At 44.2% G+C, this 23824-nt stretch overlaps 1 protein-coding gene across 1 annotated transcript in view; it reads right to left on the reverse strand.

Moving 5' to 3' along the window:
- The window catches only part of NHERF1 (NHERF family PDZ scaffold protein 1), an 89832-nt gene that overhangs the window by 14050 nt on the left and 51958 nt on the right, over positions 1-23824 (reverse strand). Inside the window, exons 2-3 of the mRNA XM_014071582.2 lie at positions 14604-14765; positions 9576-9729 (exon numbers count right to left, since the gene is read on the reverse strand). Coding sequence (XP_013927057.2) covers positions 9576-9729; positions 14604-14765 — 316 coding nt within the window. The remainder of the gene's footprint in view (positions 1-9575; positions 9730-14603; positions 14766-23824) is intronic.

A 23824-nucleotide genomic window follows, 5' to 3' on the forward strand; every position in this document is an offset into this window, starting at 1 on the left:
AAATAACATTGGAGCCGAACCGGCACAGACCGCAGATGAGCCGCCAGAGCCGCTAGAACCTTCGTGAAGGTCCGTGGGGCCGAGGCTAGGCCGAAGGGAAGAGCCCTGTACTGGTAGTGGCGGGACCCGCGAGAGAACCTCAAGAACCGGCGATGAGCGGGCAGGATGGGAATGTGAAGATAGATCTCCGTGAGGTCCATGGAGGCCAGGAAGTCCCCTTTCCTGATGCCCTGAAGGATAGATCTGAGGGATGACATTTTGAAGCGCCTGTACACCAGAAACCTGTTCAGGCGCTTGAGGTCTAGAATCGCCCTCCAGCCCCCCATGCTCTTCGGAACCACGAAGAGATTGGAGTAGTGGCCCAGGCCTCGTTCCCCCAGAGAAACTGCCTCCACCGCCCGAATGTCGAGAAGGTGGGCAATCGCCTGACCCATCAGGCGGCGGCGCTCCCGACTCAGAGACAGAGGGAATGACCGGAAGAGGTTTGGAGGAGTGGAGAGAAATTCTAACCTGAGACCGTGACGAACCGTGGCTCGGACCCAAGCGTCTGACGTGATCTTGTCCCATTGATCCGCATAGAGGGAGAGGCGGCCGCCAATGGGACGACTCGGGTTCGAGTCACTTCCCCCTGCAGTAGGGACGGCCGCCTCCTCCATGAAAGGGCCGCCTAGCCTGGCCCTGGAATCAATTCCTGTCCTGAAAGGACTGCCCGGAGAACTGTCTATCAGCTGGGAAGGAAGAAAAACGCTGGTTATAGCCATAATCTGCAGCCCTATACCTTTGCCTACAGAAAGGGCGTGACTTAGTCTCGGGCTTCTTAGCCTTAGAAGGAAGGACCTTCTTCTTGTCCTTATCCTCTACTAGGATGGGAACGAGGGCCTCCCCGAAAAGATTGGGCCCCTTGAAGGGGGCGGCCGCCAAATCCCATTTTGCCTTGTTATCCATCTGCCAGTGACGCAACCAAAGAAGCCTACGAGAGGTGATAGAGGTGGCCAAGGCACTGGAGGCAAACTTGACCGTATCCAGGGTCGCATCAGCCGAGAACTGGCAGGCCACCATGATCTTAAACAGATCCTGGTGGATTCGGTCATCCTGGATAGGAATGCGCTTCTGAAGCTTCTTAAGCCACATGACTGTGGCGCGGTTAAAGTAGGAAGCCGAGGCCGCGGACTTAATAGCCCACGCCGTGGCGTTAAAATTCTTCCGCAAGGTAAGCTCTGCACGCTTATCCTCCGGCTTCATCTTATCCGCGGCGTCGCCCGACACCACCGGAGAGGAGGAGACAAGGGTGGCCACCGGGTTGTCAATGGTTGGCAGCTGAATGGCCTGAGCAAAGGTCTGCTCCACGTTATAGTGCCGGCAGTCATTACTGCCAGGAGCCGAGAAATTGGAGGGGCGAGCCCACTGGTTGGTCAAGACCTCCAAAAACAGGGGAGGAGCAGGAATCTCCTCCTTGTTGGTGGCCGTAGCAGAAAACATAGCCATGTCAGGATCCCTAGGGGGGGGGCACTGACGGATCCCCCGTCCCAACTTTAGTGGTCTGCCGTGCCTTGTCCAAGAGAATCTTAAACATGGCAGGAACAAAGAGGCCCTTAGAAGAAGGCTCGTCAGAAAGGGCCGCATTCTCATCATCTAAGAAGCCCATTTCCTGGAGGTTCTCCCCCCCCCAAGAAAGACGCCTCGCTGACCATGGAAGGAGAGGAAGCTCGATACTAGGCCCTGCCTAGCTCCCCATGCCTAGAAGAAATGGAGCCCTTGTCCCGTTGGGCAATGCCCCGTGAGATGGCTGCAGAAATAAGTTGTTTAATTCCTTCAGGAAGATTATCCAGATCCTTCACATCCCCATAAACAGAACCAGGACCCTGGGCTGCCAACATGTGAGAGGAGCAGGGGCCCCTGGACGTACCCTCCAGAGGATCACCTGCAGGGGAAGGGGAATGCCCTCTCCTGGAGAAGGCCCGAGGCCTGCCAGGGGAGCTTGAGGAAGAAGCAGGGCTAAATCCCCTAGGGGAAGATCTGCTGGAAACAGGCCCGAGGGGGGACCTGGATCTGTCCCGGGATGAAGGCCTGGCCGACTGGGCCTGCCTCTCTGCTCTCGCAAAAGACTTCCCCAGCACCCTATGCCGCCTGGCTTCCTCCCTAGTGGAGGACCTAGAAGGGCGCCTGGCGACCAAGGATCCCTGGGGGGGAGCCCCCCGCCCCACTTCCTGATCCAGGGCCTCCTCACCCCCAGCTGGGCCCACCACCTGGCCCTGGGGAATCTCCAATCCCTCGTCCATACCCAACTCACGTGTCCGACGAAGGGAGCAGGAACACAGGCCTCCGAAAGTCCCACCGGAACCAGGACCTAAGGGCCTGTGGGGAAAGCTAGGCCCAAAGCCTCGTGCTAGGCCTCACCCACGAGGTAGGCCGAAACAAGGCCCCGCGCACGTGGCGACCTTCAAAATGGCCGCCGGAACTCCGTGTGCGGGCAAAAAGGCCGGCAACAAATCTGGGCTTCCAGGAGCCGGCGCTGCACTGAGAAGAGTCGGGGAGAGCCACACGGCCCCCAGGCACGCTCTCCTCACCCCCGCTCGGCCCCCACAGCAATTAAAATGAATACGGCGGCGCGGCAATTAGCTGTTCAGCGGGCGGCTCGCGCGCTCCACGAGGCACCGAAGCCACTTCTGCCGCCGCTGCCTGCAATGAGAGCTGCTTCTCAAGCAGCTGAAGCTGGAGCTGGCACCCCCGCACTCCCGGGGATAGGGCTGAGGCTCCTGGCCCGTGGGGGGGAGGACAAACATCTTAGCCATTAGGCCACAGGCTCTTATCTGTTATCAGCTCAGCCAGGGTGAAAGGTATCTATTAGATTTTTTTTTTTTTTACAACCCCCGGTATGCCCAAATATGGGAGGAAGATCACTACTTCCATTCTCTGTCCTTCGGCTTGTCACAAGAGACCATCCAGGCAGAAACCCAATATTTTTACTGTTGCCTTTTTGTTACATTAAAAAAAAAAACAACTAATAGATACCTTTTACCCTGGCTGAGCTGATAACGGATAAGAGCCTGTGGCCTAATGGCTAAGATGTCTGCCTAACATGTAATATAGCCCAGGTTCAAATCCCAGTAAGGGTATGGCTAGCTGATGAGAGCTAAATAGCTTGAAATAGATCTATACTAGTCTCCCTTTATTTATTTATCAGCATAAGTATAACAAATGTAGCAAAAAGGCAACAGTAAAAAATATTGGGTTTCTGTCTGGATGGTCTCTTGTGACGAGCCGAAGGACAGAGAATGGAAGTGTGACCTTCCTTCCATATTTGGGCATACCAGGGGTTGTGACTTTAAATATATACCTTTCACCCTGGCCTGGCTGATAAGGAGTCGAGCCCTGTAGCTCAATGGTTAACACATCTGCCTAAGAGGCAATAGAGCACAGGTTCGATTCCCAGCAAGGGTATGGCTAGCTGATGAGAGCTAAATAGCTTGAAATAGATCTATACTAGTCTCCCTTTATTTATTTATCAGCATAAATATAACAAATGTAGCAAAAAGGCAACAGTAAAAATATTGGGTTTCTGCCTGGATGGTCTCTTGTGACGAGCCGAAGGACAGAGAGTGGAAGTGTGACATTCCTCCCATATTTGGGCATACCGGGGGTTGTAAAAGAAATCTAATACATACATACATACATACATACATACATACATACATACATACATACATACATACATACATACATACATACATACACCGGTATATATATATATACCCTGCCAGTGTTACTGGGTGTGTGTGTTTCTCCCTGGTAGTTTCTTGATTAGACTGTTGTTTACTGCTTGACGGTTTGTCAATTCGCTCTTCATCTGAGTGTTGGTTGCTGGAAGGATTGTATTGTAGACTTGCTTCCTTCTAAGCTTTTTGTTGTCTCTTTTGAATGTGTGTAAATCACAGGTGGGTTGCTGCCGGTTCGGCCTGATAGTAGCGGCGGTGGGAGGCTCCGCCCGCCCACCCAGATGCTTCTGGGCTTTCACAAAAGCATCACTCCTCCAAACCGGTAGCAAAAAAATTGGCAACCTACCTTTGGTGTAAATATGGTTTATTTGTATGGTCTACTGATGGCTGATTTAGGAAGTCAAGGAAGACACTTAGGGACAACATCCAAGCAGTTGTCTTGGCAATCTTATGGGTTGCCTTTTTCTAGGATGAATCTTCAACTTCTTGGCCTGGAGATTTCGTGGTGGTTTCTTAGCCAAGGACTAACCAAGGATGACCAAACTTTGCTTACCTTGTTAGAACAATCAAACTCAACTAGGTGCTGCCTAAATTCTATTTAGAAGAGGAATGTTTAAATGGATTAAGACAGTGATGGTGAACCTGTGGCACGCGGAGCCATTTGTCAGGGCGTGCAAGGCGCTGCCCTGTCAGCTGGCTAGCGCGCATGTGCACGCTGGCCAGCTGAGTTCACCCTTTTTAAAGCCATTTTTCACTCTCCCCAGGCTCCAGAGGCTTTATAGGAGCCTGGGGAGGGTGAAAAGAACCTCCCCTGCCCCCCCCCCCGGAGGCACTCCAGAGGCTTTGCTTGGAGGGTCGTTTTGACTGCTCCAGAGGCTTCAGGGAAGTCTCCTGAAGGTCCCTGAAGCCTCTGGAGGGCATCCAGGGGGCGGGGGAGGCTGTTTTCGCCCTCCCCAGGCTCCTATAAAGCCTCTGGAGCCTGGGGAGGGCGAAAAAAGCATGCAAAAAATGAGGGGGGGCGCCTGTAGTGCGTGTATGCACACTGCGGTGTGTGTGTCATGCATTGCATTATGGGTGCGGCACACCCGCACACGACCCTCCTGCGTTCCCCCCACTTATGGCACGCGGGCCAAAAAAGGTTCGCCATCGCTGGATTAAGAGATTCCAAAGAGCACTGTTCCTCTTTCTTAGGTAACTGACCCTGTCCCATTGATGCTCCAGAAATGTTTCCCTCCACCTGCCACCCAAAAATATTCCTTCATGGGATCCCAAAGCAGGCAATCCAAATTCAAAAAAATGCTGTACAAGAGATGTCAGTTTGAGGATGCATCGCATGGAGAGAGATTAAGCTCTTGAAAACTTAATTCAATACACTGCAACAACATCTCCAGCTTGTAGTGCACTAAAAGTAAGTGAATGAATGGTGTAATAAAGGTCAGCTTTGGTCCAGGGAATCATAAAATAAAATGTTATGTTTTGCTCAATAGCTCTGAGATGAAAAGGCACAACAGCACTGAGTCATCTAATTACTAAATTATTTAAACAACTTTCAAAGGCTAATTATTAGTTTTTAAGAACCTGAGCAGTTCTACACCTCTTAGTTTGCATGGCTGTCTAGCACTGAGTCAGTATGTAGAACTATCTTTCAATTTAACATATGGGACATGTAGGCATATATTTCACTTCCGATTCGTACTAGGATCTAATTAATGGCCAATCATCACATTAAACATTGTCTCTTGGCAGGAAAGTTCTCATTGAGAATCCAGATTAGGGAAGGTTCATAAAGCAGAAATAGTCCAAGAAAAAAGAGCTTCCTATTTGGCAAAAGGCTGCTTGTTGGAAGGTCCCTGAAAGTCAGATGTCAATACCGTAATCCACAGTTTTTTCTTTCCCCATTCCTCACTCATCTGATTCAATGATCCGGCATCAGAGGCCTCTTCTCTTTGGTCTCTTCCTTCTTACAAAACTACTCTGTATTCCTCTTTCTATGGAGCAAGGAGACTTGGGATGGTCCTTCCCTTCAGTCTTGTGAAGTGGACTCATGAATGATGGCGTCTTATACATGCTCTACTAGAGATAGTTCTTAATCCTGACATTTCCAAGGTGATTGGATTGCTGATCCAGTTCCTTTCTTCCCAATACAGAGCATGCACAAGAGACTCTTCTATCAAGCCCAGGTCAAATGCTTTCCCCCGGATGTTCCTTTCTTGAAAAACTAGATTACCGCAATCATAAAAATTATGTTTAACCTAGAAACCTACTTTTTCCAAGTACCAGAAAATAGTTTCCACTTATACTGTATATGGATACCAAACTTATTTGACCCCAGCAACATACTTATGAAGGATTTAATTGTTTCTAATAATGTCATGTAAGAAAATGGATTGGGCGATGTGTTAAAATAAGCCATTCCAAGACACTCTTCAAGATCCAAGCATCTCCCTTATTATGCATTGTGGTAGCTGTTACTATTTAGTTAATGGTAAGGCCCTCTATTATGGCATTATTTAATCATCATTAAAAAATCTCATCTCCTGAATTACTTCTTCCTGCCCAATTAACTTTGAAGTAGAATATACAATGACTATATAGAACATAAGGGCTATAGGGATTCTTTTTGCATTACAGAACTATGGTAGAGGACAAGAAGGCCTGGAGGAATGTTGTCCATGGGGTTGCGATGGGTGGGACACGACTTTGCAACTGACAAAAACAACAAACTATTTCTATTGCTCCTTCCTGCAGGCAAAAACACAAAACCATCTATGTGGGATGATAAGAGGAAGAATGTGGTCTTGCTAGAAAAGCACCCTCACACAGGAGGAATAAGGGCCAGAACTCATGGTGCAGTTAAAACAGACAGCAATCTCTTCTGCCTCCGCACACACATATAGGCCCCAATGTGTTCACACAAGAACCAAAATCCTTCCTAAGGTCAAATTGATCCATTTGCATAAGGTAGTCCTCAATTTACAACAGTTCCTTTGGGGACCGTTCAAATGTACAATGCCACTGAAAAAAGTACTTACTGACAAAAGTGACTTAGGACCATTTTTCACACTTACGACTGTCACAGCATCCCGGTGATCAAAATTCAGACACTTGGCAACTGACTCATATTGATGATGGTTGCAGGGTCCCAGGGGCATGTGTGTGTGTGTGTTGCAACTTTCTGGTAAGCAAAGTCAATGGGGAAACCAGATTCACTTAACAACTTTGACAACAAAGATCATAAAATGGAGCAAAACTCACTTAATAAATGCTCGCTTAACAACAGGGATTTTGAGCTCAATTGTTGTCGTAAATTGAGGACTATCTATAAGAGATTTTCATACAAGGATCCTCCCTTAGAAAAACTCCTTTCCTTCCTTCCTTCCTTCCTTCCTTCCTTCCTTCCTTCCTTCCTTCCTTCCTTCCTTCCTTCCTTCCTTCCTTCCTTCCTCCCTCCCTCCCCCCTTCCTTCTTTCCACAGGTTTTTAATCCAAGAATTACACTGTGTAGAGAAATACAGAGACTGTCCAGATATTCTGGACAAAGGTCTAAGCAAGCAATTGCCAGAATCAAAGTTCCATCACTGTATCCATCTATGATCCCCATCTGTAAATCTGTCTGAATTACACCCATGATGCCTTGGACATCTTTTAAAGGTGCAGTTTCCACCACAGTTATCCACTAATCTTAATCCTGTTCAGGAGATAAAGGGAATTCCCCTTCCAGGACGTAGATGATTTGGGAAGCCCTCACTGAATGTCAGGCATGAACTCTAAGGCCAAATTTAAAGGCCAGAATCTACAGCAGGGATGGACAACCTGCAGGTCATATGTACTCCCCCCGCCCGCCATGCCAATGCATGCAGTGTTAATGTTGACAGTGTGATATTTGCCATTGCTGTTTTGATGAAATAAAGATTAAAACAGGGGTACGACGACTCTGCCAGCTTAATCCAGAAATGGTTGACACACCCCAAAAAAACACCACAAATCAAAAATCCTGGCAGCAACATTCCTTGAGCCTCCTAGTTTTTATCAACATTCAAAGAGTAAGACTGCAAATTACAGCAGCCCTGGCTCCGAACCTGTTGTCTGCAGATCTCAACAACAATAAAAGTTGTAGTTTGACATCTGAGCACCAAGAGCATGTGAAAAGGGTGGGCTGGCACGTATCTCTCGCCTTCTTGCTTTTTTTTTTTTTTATCCTTCCATGGTTGGGATGCTGGGGACCCCATGCAAAGGTATAGAGCTTAATGTGCCTCAAATGTGCTTTGTGCTCGTTCATCACATTCATTTAAACCAGCATGGCTTAAATGTCTTTCTGGTTTTTAGGAAAATTCTATTTTGTGTTTGAATGTAGAGAACGAGGAGGCTAGAGAAAGACTCTTATTTGTGTGGTAAGCAGCCATGCATTCCCAAGATTAGCTCCCAGTTACCAATACATGCTTTTCAAGGACAGGCCTACTGGCTTATATATCCAACATTTAATTTCATTTACCATATGTTTCAGAGTATAAGATGCACCTCAAAAAGCAAGGTGAAAATCTGGGTGCGTCTTATACACTGAATACAGCTTTTTTGGCCTCCTAAAACAATGCCCCCTTCACCAAAATGGTCATGCATAGCCTTTAAAAGGCTTCCAGAATGCTCCTGGGGGTTGGGGAGGGCAAAAATGACTGAAAAACGGGCCATTTTTTGCTTGCCCGCCCCCCCCCCCCCGCAGCCACCAGGAGCACTCTATAAGCCTTCTAAAGTTTATGCATGCTCTGTTTTTGACAAAAAACGGGCCGTTTTGGGGAGGTCTGCAGAGTGCAAATACTTTTTTTTTTAATCTGCTTCTTCAAAATCTTGGTGTGTCTTATACTCCAAAAAATACTGTATATGAAATTTAGCATTCATTTATCTGTAGAACCAGGTCAGCATTTGAAAACATTAACCAGATTTTTTGTGGGGTGGGTGTCTTTGTTCTACTATTGAGGGAAAATTCACCCCTAAACAGTACAACACATGCTTTGAATGCAGAAAAAAAATCTAACTTCAGTCCCTTCAGGACTGTCCTGAGGAAGGGCTGGGCAAACTGTCCTGAACCGTGGACAGCAGCTACCAGTCTGTACCCATCATTCTGGGTTCAATAAACCAAGAGAGTGATTCAAAACTAAGCAGCTTCTTACATTCCTAAAGATGGAAGAACATCTTGTAACTCATTTAACAATGAACTCTGTCTTTCTGAATGAGCCAACCACCTGCTCCTACTTCTTTTTAGTTATTTTATGCCAAATACCCCAACTATTGAGGATGTTCACATAGCTCGTTGTTCCTGGCCATTCTACATTACTGGGATTTATTTAATGTTTAAAGGGACTGCTAGTTCCTGTCTTGTTTCTGGTGAGATCAGTGGTGCAGTGGTTAGAATGCAGTAGTACTGCAGGCTATTTCTGCTGACTGCCAGCTACCTGCAATTTGGCAGTTCAAATCCCACCAGGCTCAAGGTTGACTCAGCCTCCCATCCTTCCGAGTTGGGTAAAATGAGGAGCCAAATTGTTGTGGGCAATAGGCTGACTCTGTAAACCGCTTAGAGAGGGCTGTAAAGCACTGTGAAGTGCTATGTAAGTCTAAGTGCTATTGCTATTTCCACTCAAGACTGAGACATAGCTACACCACACCATTCTCCTCCCACAGAAGGTACAGGACTCTAAGGCAGAAAATGAGAAGTGTCAGGGGCTCTTTGCTAGCCTATCCAGTGGGCCCATGCTCGCTTCATACTTGCATTCCAATACACTCATAGCATCTCTGTCTAGGAAGGAGTTGGTTCTTTAAATCTCACCCAAACCACAACAATATCTTCTTTAGCAAACGGATGCCATACCTTTCAGATGTGCTTCAGAGGGGATGACTTTGCACTTCTTGAAGAATTCATCTGTTAAATTATCCACTACCAGCAGCTTGGTCTCATCTCCACCAGACTTTATGGCTGAAACAACATCTGAGTGTTGCTTGCCTTCCATACATTGCCCATTCACCTGCCAGGAAAGAAACATGTTTCTGAGCCCAAAGAAAAAAAAACCCACATATTCAGGCAGACACCCAAACAATATTGAGACTTTACAAATGTTGGCGTCCATCCCACAGAAATCAGTAGCATTCCACAGCAATAGCAAGTACAGGACTATATGCAGGGGTGGGCTTCAAAACTTCCAGCAACGGGTTCGCTGTCCAGTTGCTGGGTAGGCCATGGTGGGTGTGGCCTAGTCATCCTCCTGCAACACAGTGGGAGAGGTTGCATTTTTTTTGAGGATCGACAGAAAGACGAGACGAGAGCCAGGACTGCCAGAACAAGAAGTTTATTTCAAAGAAACTATTTACAGGCGATTCAGCACCATCCCTGCTTGACAGCTATTTAAACGGGCTGTCAAGCAGGGATAACCAATGAGCGCACCTTCTGCGGCTAGCAACGAATGATGCTGCGCCCTAACCAATCAGGGCGCCTCTAGAGGCTAGCAACAGACAATGCCGCACCCTAGCCAATCAGGGCATTGCCTGGCCTGTTGCCAGCTGCCAGGTCGTAAGTCAAGGACTTTCCGAGTCTTCAACAATTTTTTGCCTTTCCCCGGCTCCGGAGGCTTTCCTGAAGCCTCTGGGAGGGAGAAAACTGTTTCCTCTGGGCTCCAGAGGTCCTCCAGAGGCTGGAAAGAGTCCTGTTTCCAGACTTCCGGACCCTCCAATAGGCCTAATTTTAGCTCTCCCCAAGACACTGTGCGGGCCCTGCATGATGAGAGGGCTGCGCAGAGACTCCTGGGAGGGGTGGGGTGGTCACAACCAGTCTGGGGTGGCAGAACTGGGCAGAATCCTAGCTAGAGGACTGCCCGAACCCGTGCGAACCCCCAGCAGCCCACTCCTGACTATATGGTATCTTATGATATGTCTCCCACAAAAGCAATAGGAATCACCACAGCTTTTGCCAATGTGATAGGATATTTAAAACTGCCACATACTATCATTTGAAACTTTGTTTAACTATCTAAATTACATATAGTAAAGGCCTTTCTTTGGTGACATAAATGTACCTCAAACAATCTTCTTCAATCTTGTATCAAGCTATAATTCTCAATATCCTTCACCAGCATGTTTTTGTGTTTAACACTTTCTGTGAACAAGGATATTTGGGTTATGACACTGCCTTTTGAGCAAAATAATGCCAAGCTGAAAGGCTGCTTTTCCAAATTTCACACTCCATGTGAACAAGAAGTAGATGGGCCTAAATCATGGCTCTGCTCCATCTTCAAGGGACTGCATTTCTATTAAAACCCAGTTCCTAATACCTGACATTAATCCCTCACATATACTGCAAAAGGTCATGGAGCATAATTCTTGAAGACCAGGTTACTTCTGTTGGAAAAATAGATTTCTACCAAAAATTGTCCAATAACACAAGCCTTCCTAATGAAAATTATCCCATAGGTATCCAAGGAAGTCTAAGGGTCCACACCAGGGGTGGGCTTTACTGCTGGTTCACTCGTGCGCGCGCATGCACAATTCAGTTAAAATTGTTCTGCCCATGTGCAGAACTCAAAAAGAAGATGACAATGGTGGTGACTGGGGAACTGGTTCAGAGGTGTGGCAGGCCTGGGTCGTTGCCAGTTCCAGCGACCCAGGCCGCCATACCACCACTGGTTCGGCCGAACCGGGCCAAACTGGTAGCACCCCACGACTGGTCCACACAAGAGGGTGAGAGCTTCAGAAGAGCAGATGCAGTCTATCAAACCCTAACCCTATCAAAGCAGTGCCCATGTAGTATCATTCAAAAGCAGCTCTACGATCTTAGGATATCTATCTTTATAAGGGCTATTACCTCTAGCGGTAGGCCTTTCAGTAGGAACCATCAATGATTCCTCACCATGTCAACAAAACTAAAAATGGTCACTGGATGACTTTAAATTTCAAGTAAGCTATGGCTTAGAGTCAGCCTAGCGAGAACATAACACTGCTCAGTATTTAGACAAGCCCAATTTTGCCCTATCTGAAGGTTCAAGAAGGAAGGAAAGATGGCCATTAAATTTTGCTGAAGATTATATTATCATTTAAAAACACCATGTTTTGTGGCTTCTGAATTTCTTAACAAATATGGACAGGCATTATTTTAATCAAGAATATAAGGGCAAGTTGTGGTTGTTATCTTAAAAGAGAAGTGCCTTGTGTAACACAGCAAACAGGCCAGGGATGGACATAGCTAGATTGCAGCAACAGCAATATAAACCTGGCTGTACTCAGAACTTAATGAGCACCTATGTGCTGAAAGGCAATCTATAAATCATAAAAAATAAATTACAACATGTATCAGCATTTTAATTAGACTGAAAGTGGATACTCCCAGCTCTGACCTTTAGTTGATGCCATTACTCTTGCTCACTATTCTTAAGTCATTCTTATTAGTCAGTATGACTTAACAGCAGGGAATAAGAACATCAGCTATATTTATTTATTCATTTTTACTTTTATCCCACCTTTATCATCTTTATAAATAATTTTACACTCAAGGTAGTTTTAAAAGAAAGTACAAAACCCACCCACAGAGGGTATATGTATATATATTATTTGCATATTATAACCCTTACATTAATTTCATTTTGAGCTAAAAGGTTTCTTGTTTTGTTTTTCACAAAATAGGCATTTAGAGCAGCAGTTCCCAATCTTTCTGGTGTTGCAGACTGGCAAAGGAGGGGGGGGGGAGAGAAGAGATGGTTTTCCACATGGCAAACGTGCATGCAGCAGCTCTATTCACATAGTGGCGAGCACACATGCCTACCACTTGTGCAAATGGAGCTGCATGCACATACTCACCTGCTGCTGGCGCAAGCAGAACAATGTGTGCACGCTTCCACATCACTTCTGTGGCTCGGTTTGAAATGGGACGTGGCCCGGTACTGGGATGTGGCCTGTGGATTTGGGACCCCTGATGTATAGCAACCCTCTGCTTTTATCAGAATGAAGATGACCTCCAACTTCCCCTTTGGGAGCATACAGTACATGCAACATTGCAATGCATGTAGAAAAGGGATGGGGCTCACATCATGATGCTGCAGCACTGCTGTGGCCTCCCTTGCCCTCCTCCCCACTCCTCATTTGCAAAGCTAGCTTGATAATTCAATGCAGGGTCAGCAATATAGAGCTTGAGAACACCAGCATCTTTCTGACACCTCCTTCCGTGTTGGCAAACTTCTTATTTTGCTTTAAAGGATCTTTTTAATTAAAACATAATAGAAGCATAATAGAATGGCATGCTGCACAGCAAGTACCAACTATCATCATCTTTATTTACCAGAATGCCTCTAGGGCCCCAAAGGCTTTATGACTGGACACATGCAAAACAACGCGTGTAACACAAAAGACACACCCAGGGCTCCCACAACACTGACCAATCAAGACTGCCCAACCCTGGTTTCGTGACATACTGAAGTAACAAATAACCTAGTTGCTAGATCTCCTTTCTGTGTAGTTGAGCTATAGAAGCCTAAACTAAGCACACTTTAGGGCAAAAAATAATATGCATTAAAATAATGAACTATAGAACCTTTGGCCTTAGGCTTGAAATACTGATGGGTCTGTAAATTTACACACAGTAGGAGCTGCATATGTTTGTCTCTCTCCCTTTCCTAGCTTATACATTGGCACAATATAGAGAATTGCCTTCTCAGTCTTCACCTTCCACTCAGTTTGGCTAAAGTCATATTCTCCAAAAAGTGCTATTCATACTTGTTTCTCCCTAAAGACTGGAACAGAATTTCATGCTGAGAAGGCATCTATGCAAGTGGGTAGTTGCGAGTCTGTATAAAATGTCACATATCTACAGTGTTGTGTAGCCTCATCTCTAGCCATGCACGCCTGACAGCTTTGATTGTGCAATCCAATGGTGACTGCTTCAGAAAAATCTCACTCCTTTATGAATCCCTGGACAGTGCGGGGAAATTATCTTTGTTTAACTTAGCCCTTCCAAAGCCCTTCTGTGAAATGATCCAGTGCGAAGATCTATTTGTCTTTGGCTCCCAGACTTGGTCATATCTTCCCTACCATTGGCATTTCCCCTCTGATCTTTAAAAGAGACTATTTGGCATGAAACTGAGCTTGGGTCATCAACATCCAATCTATCCTATTGTGCTTATGACACTGTCCATCAGGACTTTCAGGCTTAAGCTCATGCTGAAACCAATGTTAAGAATCAAGGATATTCTTTTAAATCATAAGCCTATTCTTCCCTTGCTACCTTTGCCCCCAACATTTTCTTTTTATTGCTTTTCCATACTCCAATTTAATTGGCAAATTCCTCAGGGCAGGGACATGCCTTGCTGGATAGAGCTGTAATTAGTGATGACAATTTGAAGATTCTAAACAAGCATCACATAGGTGGATCCACTGAGCTCCTATGCCAAAAGTATCCAGGTGAACCTTGCTGCCAGGTGAGATTGCAATCATGAGAGGGGCCCAAGAAGAAAGGTTTTAATTTATGTTAAAATATGTTAAAATAGTCTACAAAGATCTTTGAGGAAATGGTCTCAGACAAGAAAGAGAATTCTACTTATTTGCAAGGTAAAGGCATTTGGGAAAGACAAATGCCTTTACCTTTATGGCAGGGTATAGAAATACTGTATAATAATAACTACTCTCAAATCAGACAATGGGTATTTTGATTCCCCAAGTTCACTGGCAAATTTTATTTGGCTTAAAAACAAGCGAGTTGTACGAGGTGATTTCGAAAAGCCAAGAAATGGCTAAGCTGGCACAACTCTTGGATCACAACTCCCCTTTAATCAATTCTCTTTGAGAAGACAGCGTCTAGGTTAACCAAACGTTAATTAATGTGCAACTAACAGTGCACCCACCACCACCACCCAATACATACCTCAATGATACGGTCTTGAGGCCGCAGCCCTGAAGCTTCCGCAGGAGAATCTGGATCCACAGCCCGAACGTATTGGCCTGGTTTTGTCTTATCACTGTGGAGGTTGAACCCGTATCCATTGGGGCCCTTCTTCATCTGGCACACACGAGGTCTCAACTCTTTCTAAAGCAGAGAAACAATAAGAGGTATTTGGGACATCAGTTTTCAGTTATTGCCACGGATCAATTTCTTTTTGATCAGCATCTGTTGAGATCTGAGTCTTGCCATCAGCAGTCCTAATATCCAATAATGCAAATGTAGGCTCTCTAGAGGAGTGGGCTATGTTCTTGGTAGGCTGGCTTTCACAGCTTGGTGGACGCTCCCAGAAATATTAACAATACAACCACTTATGAAGTCTGCTTAATAAGCCAACATCAAAAACAGTAGAGAAGGAGGAAAGAATTATCTGCTACCGTGTTTTCCCGAAAATAAGACAGGGTCTTATTTTCTTTTGACCCCCAAAATAAGCACTTGGCCTTATTTTTGGGGAGGTCTTATTATTTTCGAGGTGCAGAAGGAGACTAGCATGGTCACCTCATGGCTGCTGCTGAGTTGCAATATTTTCGGGGAGGGCTTATTTTGAGAGGAGGGATTATTTTAGCACATGCACTCAAAAGCCCAATTGGGCTTATTATTGGGGGGAGATCTTATTTTCGGGGAAACAGGGTACTATGGATTGATATGTCCTTCTAGTTTATTATACCATTCTCATTGCCTGCAAGTGATATTTATGAAGGAAGGGGAAAAAACCAGCCAAAGACCAGGGCTGTTCAATTACTTCTCAAATTCTTTCCTCAAGGCTGAGGGCATTTTTGTCTCTTAACCTTCTCTGTACCTATTCCATGGGTGCTCCTGGAACTGAAAGTTCTGAGATATGTATGTATGTATGTATGTATGTATGTATGTATGTATGTATGTATGTATGTATGTAGATTTTCACGGGTGTAGGTATGCTGGTCTTGTTGTATTCGGATCTTTTCCCATGTAAGATTCTTACACGGGAAAAGACCCGAATACAACAAGACCAGCATGTATGTATGTATGTATGTATGTATGTATGTATGTATGTATGTATGTATGTATGTATGTATGTATGTAGATTTTCATGGGTGTAGGTATGCTGGTCTTGTTGTATTCGGATCTTTTCCCATGTAAGATTCTTACACGGGAAAAGACCCGAATACAACAAGACCAGCATGTATGTATGTATGTATGTATGTATGTATGTATGTATGTATGTATGTATGTATTTATTTATTTCATGGAAGTACCTAAGAGTTCTATCTAACAAAAGCTGCATTTGTACAGAATTGCATTACATAAAATGCTTATGTCCGTTTACATAACATAGGCACATAACACAAACCAGAGAAAGCATTCATTTTTCAGCAAGGCCTTTCTGAAAAAGTACAGCAAACATGCCAACAGGAACAAAGAAGAACAATTCAGGCAGGTGAGCATCAGAAGTCAGTAGAAGGTCATTGAAAAGTGACTGTGCCTTGGAATGTTTAGAAGGGGACACAATTTGGTCTTTGGGACTAATTAGACTTCTCAAGGTCAGCCCCAGTTGAATATTTACTAACAGTTCCAATGACATTTGCAGGAACACATATTATAGGCAGCCTTCCCCTTATAGCATTCCTCTATTTGACTGGGCCACTTCCAGATGTTACTCTATTCCAGCTTTCTTTCCTGATCACAAGCAGGAGAGTGGAAGATAGAACATGGCAGTAGGAGCTCTTACCACACACTAAAGGTATCCAGAAGGAAAAAGAAGCTGGCACACCCAATCTCCCACACAGCAATTTCAACCTCATCAGATACTGAAGCCAAGCCCATATGATGGAATAGGTGAGGTTTCTGGAGAAGCAAACACTCAGAAAACTCCACCAGCAACAAGATTGTGCCCAGATCCTGCCAGGGCTATCTCATGCATCAACATCGTGTGGCTTATTTACATCAAATTTTGCATCCCACAAAGTGTCTCCCAGAGAAGAATAAAGCCAATGTGTATCAGATGTCATGTAACAATGAATCCCCCCCATGCTTATGTGATCAGATTTATTTACCTAGTTCTGTTACTCTGTGGTTTGCAAAGATAAAATAATCTCTTTCAGGTGTTCAACTTCTAGTGATTTCATGGAAACAGCCACATGGATTTCTTAGCAGCAATGCAAATGTTTTTATGCATTAAAATGCCCAATTTAGCCTACAACCCAATTATTCTCTGGAGATTCACTAACCAGGTCTGACCCTGCTTAGCTTCCAATCAGCTTACCTTATCTTAATTATAGAACTGTTAAGGAAAAAAAATGAAGCACTTTCTCTCAAAAATAGCATAAACCACCAGCGGTTATTTGAGCTCGATGATATAAGCATATTGCCTAGCAATCTTAACTGTTAATGGATCTTCCTAAAAAGGGAAGAGAAAGCAAAGGCTGCACAACCTCATTGTTGGGGAGGAAGGAAAGAAGTTTCCAGGAAAATGCCAGGTCTGGGATTTTTCCCACGGGTAGATTTGGTGTTTTATACTGGAGAAAGGAGGACATGAATTACACATATAAAACAAGGTATGAAAGTCTGAGGAATTTGGTTCCTTCCAGAGCTGCCTTGTGAGATAGGCGGCATAGAAGTCTAGAAACAAACAAATAAAATTGTGTTAGCTACAACTTCTGTTATCTCCAGTTCATATAACAATACCACTTAGACTTACATATCGCTTCACAGTGCTTTACAGCCCTCGCTAAGCAGTTTACAGAGTCAGCATATTGCCTCCAAACAATCTAGGTCCCCATTTTACCCACCTTGGAAGGATGGAAGGCTGAGACAGCCTTGAGCCTGGTGAGATTTGAACTGCCAAATTGCAGTCAGCCGGCAGCCAGGAGAGGTAATACAGTAATAGCCAAAAGCCATCATGGGTTTGTCAAAAACAGATGATGCCAGACTAATCTTATTGCATTCTTTGACAAAGTGACAAATTAGTGGACCAGAGGAATGCCGTCGATATAGTTTACTTGGACTTCAGTAAGGCATTTGATAAGGTAGACCATAACCTACTACTAGATAAAAGTAGAAGAATGTGGGTTAGACAGCATCACCACCAGATGGATTCGTAACTGGCTGACCAATCACATTCAACGTGTAGTCCTCAATGGAACTGCATCTACATGGAGGGAAGTATGCAGTGGAGTACCCCAAGGCTCTGTTTTGGGCCCAGTACTCTTCAACATCTTCATCAATGATTTGGATGAGGGAATAAATGGGGAACTCTTCAAATTTGCAGATGACACCAAGCTGGCAGGAATAGCCAACACTCCAGAAGATAGGCTTAAGATACAGAAGGATCTTGATAAACTTGAACATTGGGCACTATCTAAAAAAATGAAATTCAATAGTGAAAAGAGTAAGATTTTGATTGTCACGATGTAGAAAAGATGTTGAGACTCTAGAAAGAGTGCAGAGAAGAGCAACAAAGATGATTAGGGGACCAGAGACTAAAACATATGAAGGACGGTTGCAGGAACTGGGTATGTCTAGTTTAATGAAAAGAAGGACTAGGGGAGACATGATAGCAGTGTTCCAATATCTCAGGGGTTGCCACAAAGAAGAGAGAGTCAAACTATTCTCCAAGGCACCTGAGGGTAGAACAAGAAGCAATGGGTAGAAACTAATCAAGGAGAGAAGCAACTTAGAACTGAGGAGACATTTCCTGACAGTTGGAACAATTAACCAGTGGAATAGCTTGCTTCCAGAAGTTGTGAATGCCCCAACACTGGAAGTCTTTAAGAAGATGTTGGATAGCCATTTGTCTGAAACGGTATAGGGTTTCCTGCCTAGGCAGGGGGTTGGACTAGAAGACCTCCAAGGTCCCTTCCAACTCTGCTATTGTATTGTATTGTATAGGTAGGCTGCAGCACTGCATTCTAACCACTGCACCACCATGGCTCATATAGCCATGTTTTCCAGCCTATGGAATCCTCAAGTGCCATACCTCGAAAAACTCTCAGCAAATCAGACAACTTCATCTAAGGCAGGCTGGGACAGACCATTCATGATATCTTCTCATGGACGACAGATCACAGTTACATGCCCACAGATATTTGGGAAATATTTAATTCCCTCTGTTGAGGGCTGAATACATTTGGAATCAATCTGTTTTAAGAGTTGTATGCCAGTAGAAGAGACAGACGAATGTAGCCTCAGTCTAAGCCACTGTCGAAAGGTTCTGGGATTACCCATGTTGTCTTCTCTGTCTGCCGGGTGGGAATCAGCCTGCCATGTCAGAGACCTGGATTCAGAGGAGGGCGGCACATGAATTAAGAACCGATTCGTTCAGCACCGAAAATGTGAGCGTGCATGCCATCCATGCATGTGCCTGGCCTTCACATGACAAACAAGGCTAAATAGGACAGCATAGCACCAAGGGCGGGGGCGGCCATCCACAGATTGCAACTACCTGTTCACCTGAACTGGTCCGAACCTGCAGCAGCCCACCACTGCCTGGTTTGATTCTTGCTCTCTAACTCTTATTCTTATGCATGGACTGTGCTCTTTTCCATAACAGCCTCTTCTGCATTCAAGAAGTCTACAGTTATGACACATCTCTTCAGTGTAACCTCCTGCTTGCCCTAAATGCTCTTCTTACGCAGTTATTACACAAGGCAATCTGTATGTTCTTTTATTAGAAACTTTGTTCTGATTTGCTAAGCACGTCCTTCCCACCATGAGGAACGACCTATTTAACATTCGGTAGTTAATTATGACTTCAAGCAAAACCAAATATTTAAGAAAAGCAGCAACGTGATAGTCATCACCTTAGTTATTACTAAGGGATACAGACAAATGTTCAGAAGAGCCCGATGGAAAAATATGCAACAGGAAGACCACTGCTGAAAGCATACATAATCACAGGATGTGAGCTGAATATTAAGAATCCCGAACATCCCATAAGAAAAGGAAAAGTTATACTGGGAACTCCGATACATAGGGGAGAAGTAAAATCTTTATAGAGGCTTTTGTCCCACATTATAATACGGGCCGAAACTCAAATACTGAGAAACTCAAATGAGAAGAGAGGACTCATTGGAAAAGACCCTGATGCTGGGAAAGATTGAAGGCAAACAGAGAAGGGGACAGCAGAGGATGATGATGGTTAGATTGTGTCATCCACACAGTGGCATAAGTTTGGATGTCAGGGTTCCAAGTAACACCCCCAACGAAGGAACACTCCGAGGCTTGAGTGTCCTCAAAGATGTATGTAAGCTGAATGACAAAGATGGTTTCCAGGCCCTGGACAGACTCAGGGAGACGGTGGAGGATAGGGAAGCCTGGCGTGCTGCACTCCATGGTGTCACAAAGAGACAGACATAGCGACTAAACAACAACAATATTAAGGGGCACACTATGCCTTCTTTGCCCTTTCAACAGACATCTGTTTTAATTACCCAGTAATCTGGAATCCTTTTTTAAAAACAAAAATCAGATGCACCTTCTAAAATATGCTGGTAGATACAAGAAAACAACGCACATAATAGCCACATTTTTACACCAACCAAAGAAAACTCAACGACAGAAAGGGCTTTCTCTGAGATTCCAGCTCTTCCCACAGCTTTTTAAATGTAGGAATCGAAGGACTAGCAATATAGGGTTTCTGCTTAATTTTCCATGTATCAGGCATTACTTTTTGTTTTAACTCCACAAGATGAAAAGGGAAGAAATATCCACCAAGAAAACTGTCTTGGGGGATATATTTGGATTGCTTCCATCTCTCTAGAATGATTGCTGGGAACGAAGACATCGACATAAGACAATTGGTCTTCACCACCCAAACTTCTCAGAGCAGGCACGCTTTGACTCTCAGAAACAAAAAAGCTTTATGTTGTCAAAGGTCAATGTACGTGGGTGAATATTATTTTTTGTTTGTTTCCTTGTTAGGCACATACAAGAAAAGTCTTTTTTTTTTTTCAAAACAGCATTAAAGTTTTAAAAAATGCTGTTTAGGTTTTTTGTTGACACTAATGGTAAGAGAATAGGCCTCTGTTCTGATAATAGTTACGGTAGCAGCTGACAGCCATTCCTTCTAAAATGCACCCACCACTTGTACAGGTAATCCTTGACTTATGACCACAATTCAGCCCAACGTTTCTGTTGCTAAGCGAGACATTTGTTAAGCGAACTTTGCTCTGTTTTACGACTTTTCTTGTTAAGCGAATCTGGTTTCCCTATTGACTTTGCTTATCAGAAAGTCGCAAAAGGTGATCACATGACCCCCAGGATGCTGAAACCGTTATAAATATGAACCCCTTGCCAAGTATCTCGGTTCTGATCATGTGATCAGTACTGTTGTAACTTTGAACGGTCATTAAATGAACTGTTGTAAGTCGAGGACTACCTGTACACCAAAGAAAAGCGGCAACTACCACAAACACACAACATGCCCGTTACTCATTTTGTCAAGCAATAACAATTTTGCTTGGATCAGATTAAAAACAATTTGAGCATTTATCACCCCACATTATTATTATTTTTAAATTGCATTTAAACATACCAGTTTCATTTCAATAGCCAAATTCACTAAGGATGCCTTTTTAAATCCTTTTAATCCACAAATTGAAAGACACTTTCGTTTTATAATCTTCAGTAGAATGTATATGGATGGCCAAGCCATCCATCATGCAATGTATACCATGTTCCCAACCATTGGCATCCCAGCATAACTTTAGCAAATAAATAAATGGCTTTGCTTTTTTCTCTCTCTTTCTGCAGAACCATAGTTGAGATTGGACTGGTTTCTTCAGCTCTGCTCCAACAGTTCACCTGCTCACCCACTCTCTGGGCGCCTTTGTGTTTCAAATAATTCCAAAGATTGCAAAACCCTTTTTTGTTCCAGAAAAAAAAAGCATCCAATTTCTGTTTTATCACCCAAATTTTTTGAAGGAAAAAAATGAGTGGTAGTGGTGGAGGAGGAGAAACTATTGGTATTCTAAAGAAAACATCTTGCTCTATCTTGCTTCTATGTTGATCAGTTATGTAGTCAGATTTTAATATTGAAACCCATTTTTTTTAATGTGGCAAATCATTTCTTTGAAGTACATTTTTAGTGGCTTTCAAATGGCAGAGGCAAGTAAAGTCCAAAAACAAACAAACAAACAAACAAAAAAGCTCCAGCACTTGAAATTTGGCTTCTTTGATTCCAAATTTACTTAGAATGGAGTCTGATGAACTTTTAATGCCAAAGTGAAAGTCTGGAAACTGTGACTGGCTAGAAGGCAGGGAAAATATTGTGCTGACCTCCAACAACCTTTTGAAACAGAACAATCCCGAACTCTACCACGCAATTCTCATACGCCCTGATCAGGTCTGATGTCTTGTGGTTGAAAAAAACATACTGGTACGCTCGGCTGTTCCGACTAAGGCTACTTACATAACTGGCCTGTAAGGAAAGCAATGAGACAGAGGGACCAGTTTGCATGCAATGCTAAGCCAACCACTGATGGAGCAAGAGATGATTTATCTGCTCTGGCTGTCAAGAGGAACCAAGCAGAATAATTATACAGCAAATACCAGTTGAGGCTCACTTGCTCCTGCTAAATCAGAGTTCTGGTTACTTGATATGAGTGACTGGCTCATTGTTCTCTTTCTGTCCAGCCTGGTATTTCTAAACTAGATTTCTAAAAAGAACTACATGGAAACCATAAAAATAAGGTCTATGGCTGTTCTATAGCAATAGGCTTAATGTAGCCAACATGTCAGACCCAGAATTTTGGAAAATAAATGGGAATGAAAGGGAAAAAATGTTTTTGAATCACTTCTGATGATCCTGTAGACACATTTCATGCAGTTTTCTAGGTTTTGCGTTATCTTTTTCTGCAGTGTAAAAGTGGGGGGGGGGTATTCCAGAATAGGTCAATATCCCTTTCAAGTACTAAAGGTTAATCTTGTTTGGCTTCACAGCCTTAGACCAGGGGTCTCCAACCTTGGCAACTTTAAGACTTGTGGACTTCATCTCCCAGAATTCCTCAGCCAGCTGTGCATTCTGACTAAGGAATTCTGGGAATTAAAGTCTACAAGTCTTAAATTTGTCAAGTTTGGAGACCCCTCACCTAGACAAAAAAAATAAATAGATGCTAGTGTAAATGGGCATACTCAGTTTGAAGTTCAGATCCCGGTCTTCAGATCCCTATGAAGTTTACAGTACTCACTGGCCCTGATACACTCTTAAAGCCTCGGCCTAGTTTATCCCATAGGGATGTTACACTGGCAAAAAGTTATAAACCTTGAGCTCCTTAAGCAAATTCCAGGCATTAAATGAAAAAAAAAAACGCAAAGTATTCAAGAAATAAAAAAAAATAGCTTTGGAAATACAAGTCAGAAAGGGAAGGGACATTCTGCAAAAGAATGGTCGATGAATAGTTCAAGAATAATTCAGTACAGCCATTCTACTGTAAGTTTCCTAGTTGAGCCCCAAGAGTCCCACATAGAAGAGGCCACATATATAGTATTTGGGATGAGAGAGGAAAAGGCAGAGGCAGAAATCGCCCCAATCTCTGCTCCTATGCAAGTGCCATGAATGGTTTAATTCAGTGATGGCGAATCTTTTCGGCACCGAGTGCCCAAATCGGAATGTACGCATATGTGCGCATGTCAGAATGTAAGAAACCCAAAGACCAGCTGGCTGGTGTGCATGTGCATTTTTGGCTGTTTTCTGGGCCGTTTTCAGGCCGTTTCTGGGTGCTCTGGTGCCCACGAAGGCCAATTGGCTAGCATGCATGTGAAACCAGAAGAGCAACTGGCGATGGTGCATGTGCCCACAGAGAGGGCTCTGAGTGCCACCTCTGGCATGCATGCCATAGGTTCACCATCACGAGTCTAGTTGGTATCAACTTTACATTAGTCTCTGTTTTTTTCTCTCTCTCCCCCTCCCTCCCCTCTCTCTCCATCTTAATACTGCAACAACAGACCAGCAAGGAAGGAAAATCTACAAAATTGAGAGTGAGCAAGAACATTTGCAGCTAGCAATGGTGCCTTTAGGGTAACTTGCATTACAAATGCGATCACTCTGGGGAAGGAGAGAAGGGAAAGGAGAGGAGGAAGGAAGGAAGGAGAGAAGAAAGAGAAGAAAGGGGGGAAGGAAGGAGGGAAGGAAGGAGGGAGGGAAGCAGGGAGGGAAGGAAGGAGGGAAG

This window comes from Thamnophis sirtalis, unplaced genomic scaffold (genome assembly GCF_051295495.1).
Source record: "Thamnophis sirtalis isolate CommonGarterSnake01/CBP01778 unplaced genomic scaffold, rThaSir2_p1.2 scaffold_3, whole genome shotgun sequence".
NCBI lineage: Eukaryota > Metazoa > Chordata > Lepidosauria > Squamata > Natricidae > Thamnophis > Thamnophis sirtalis.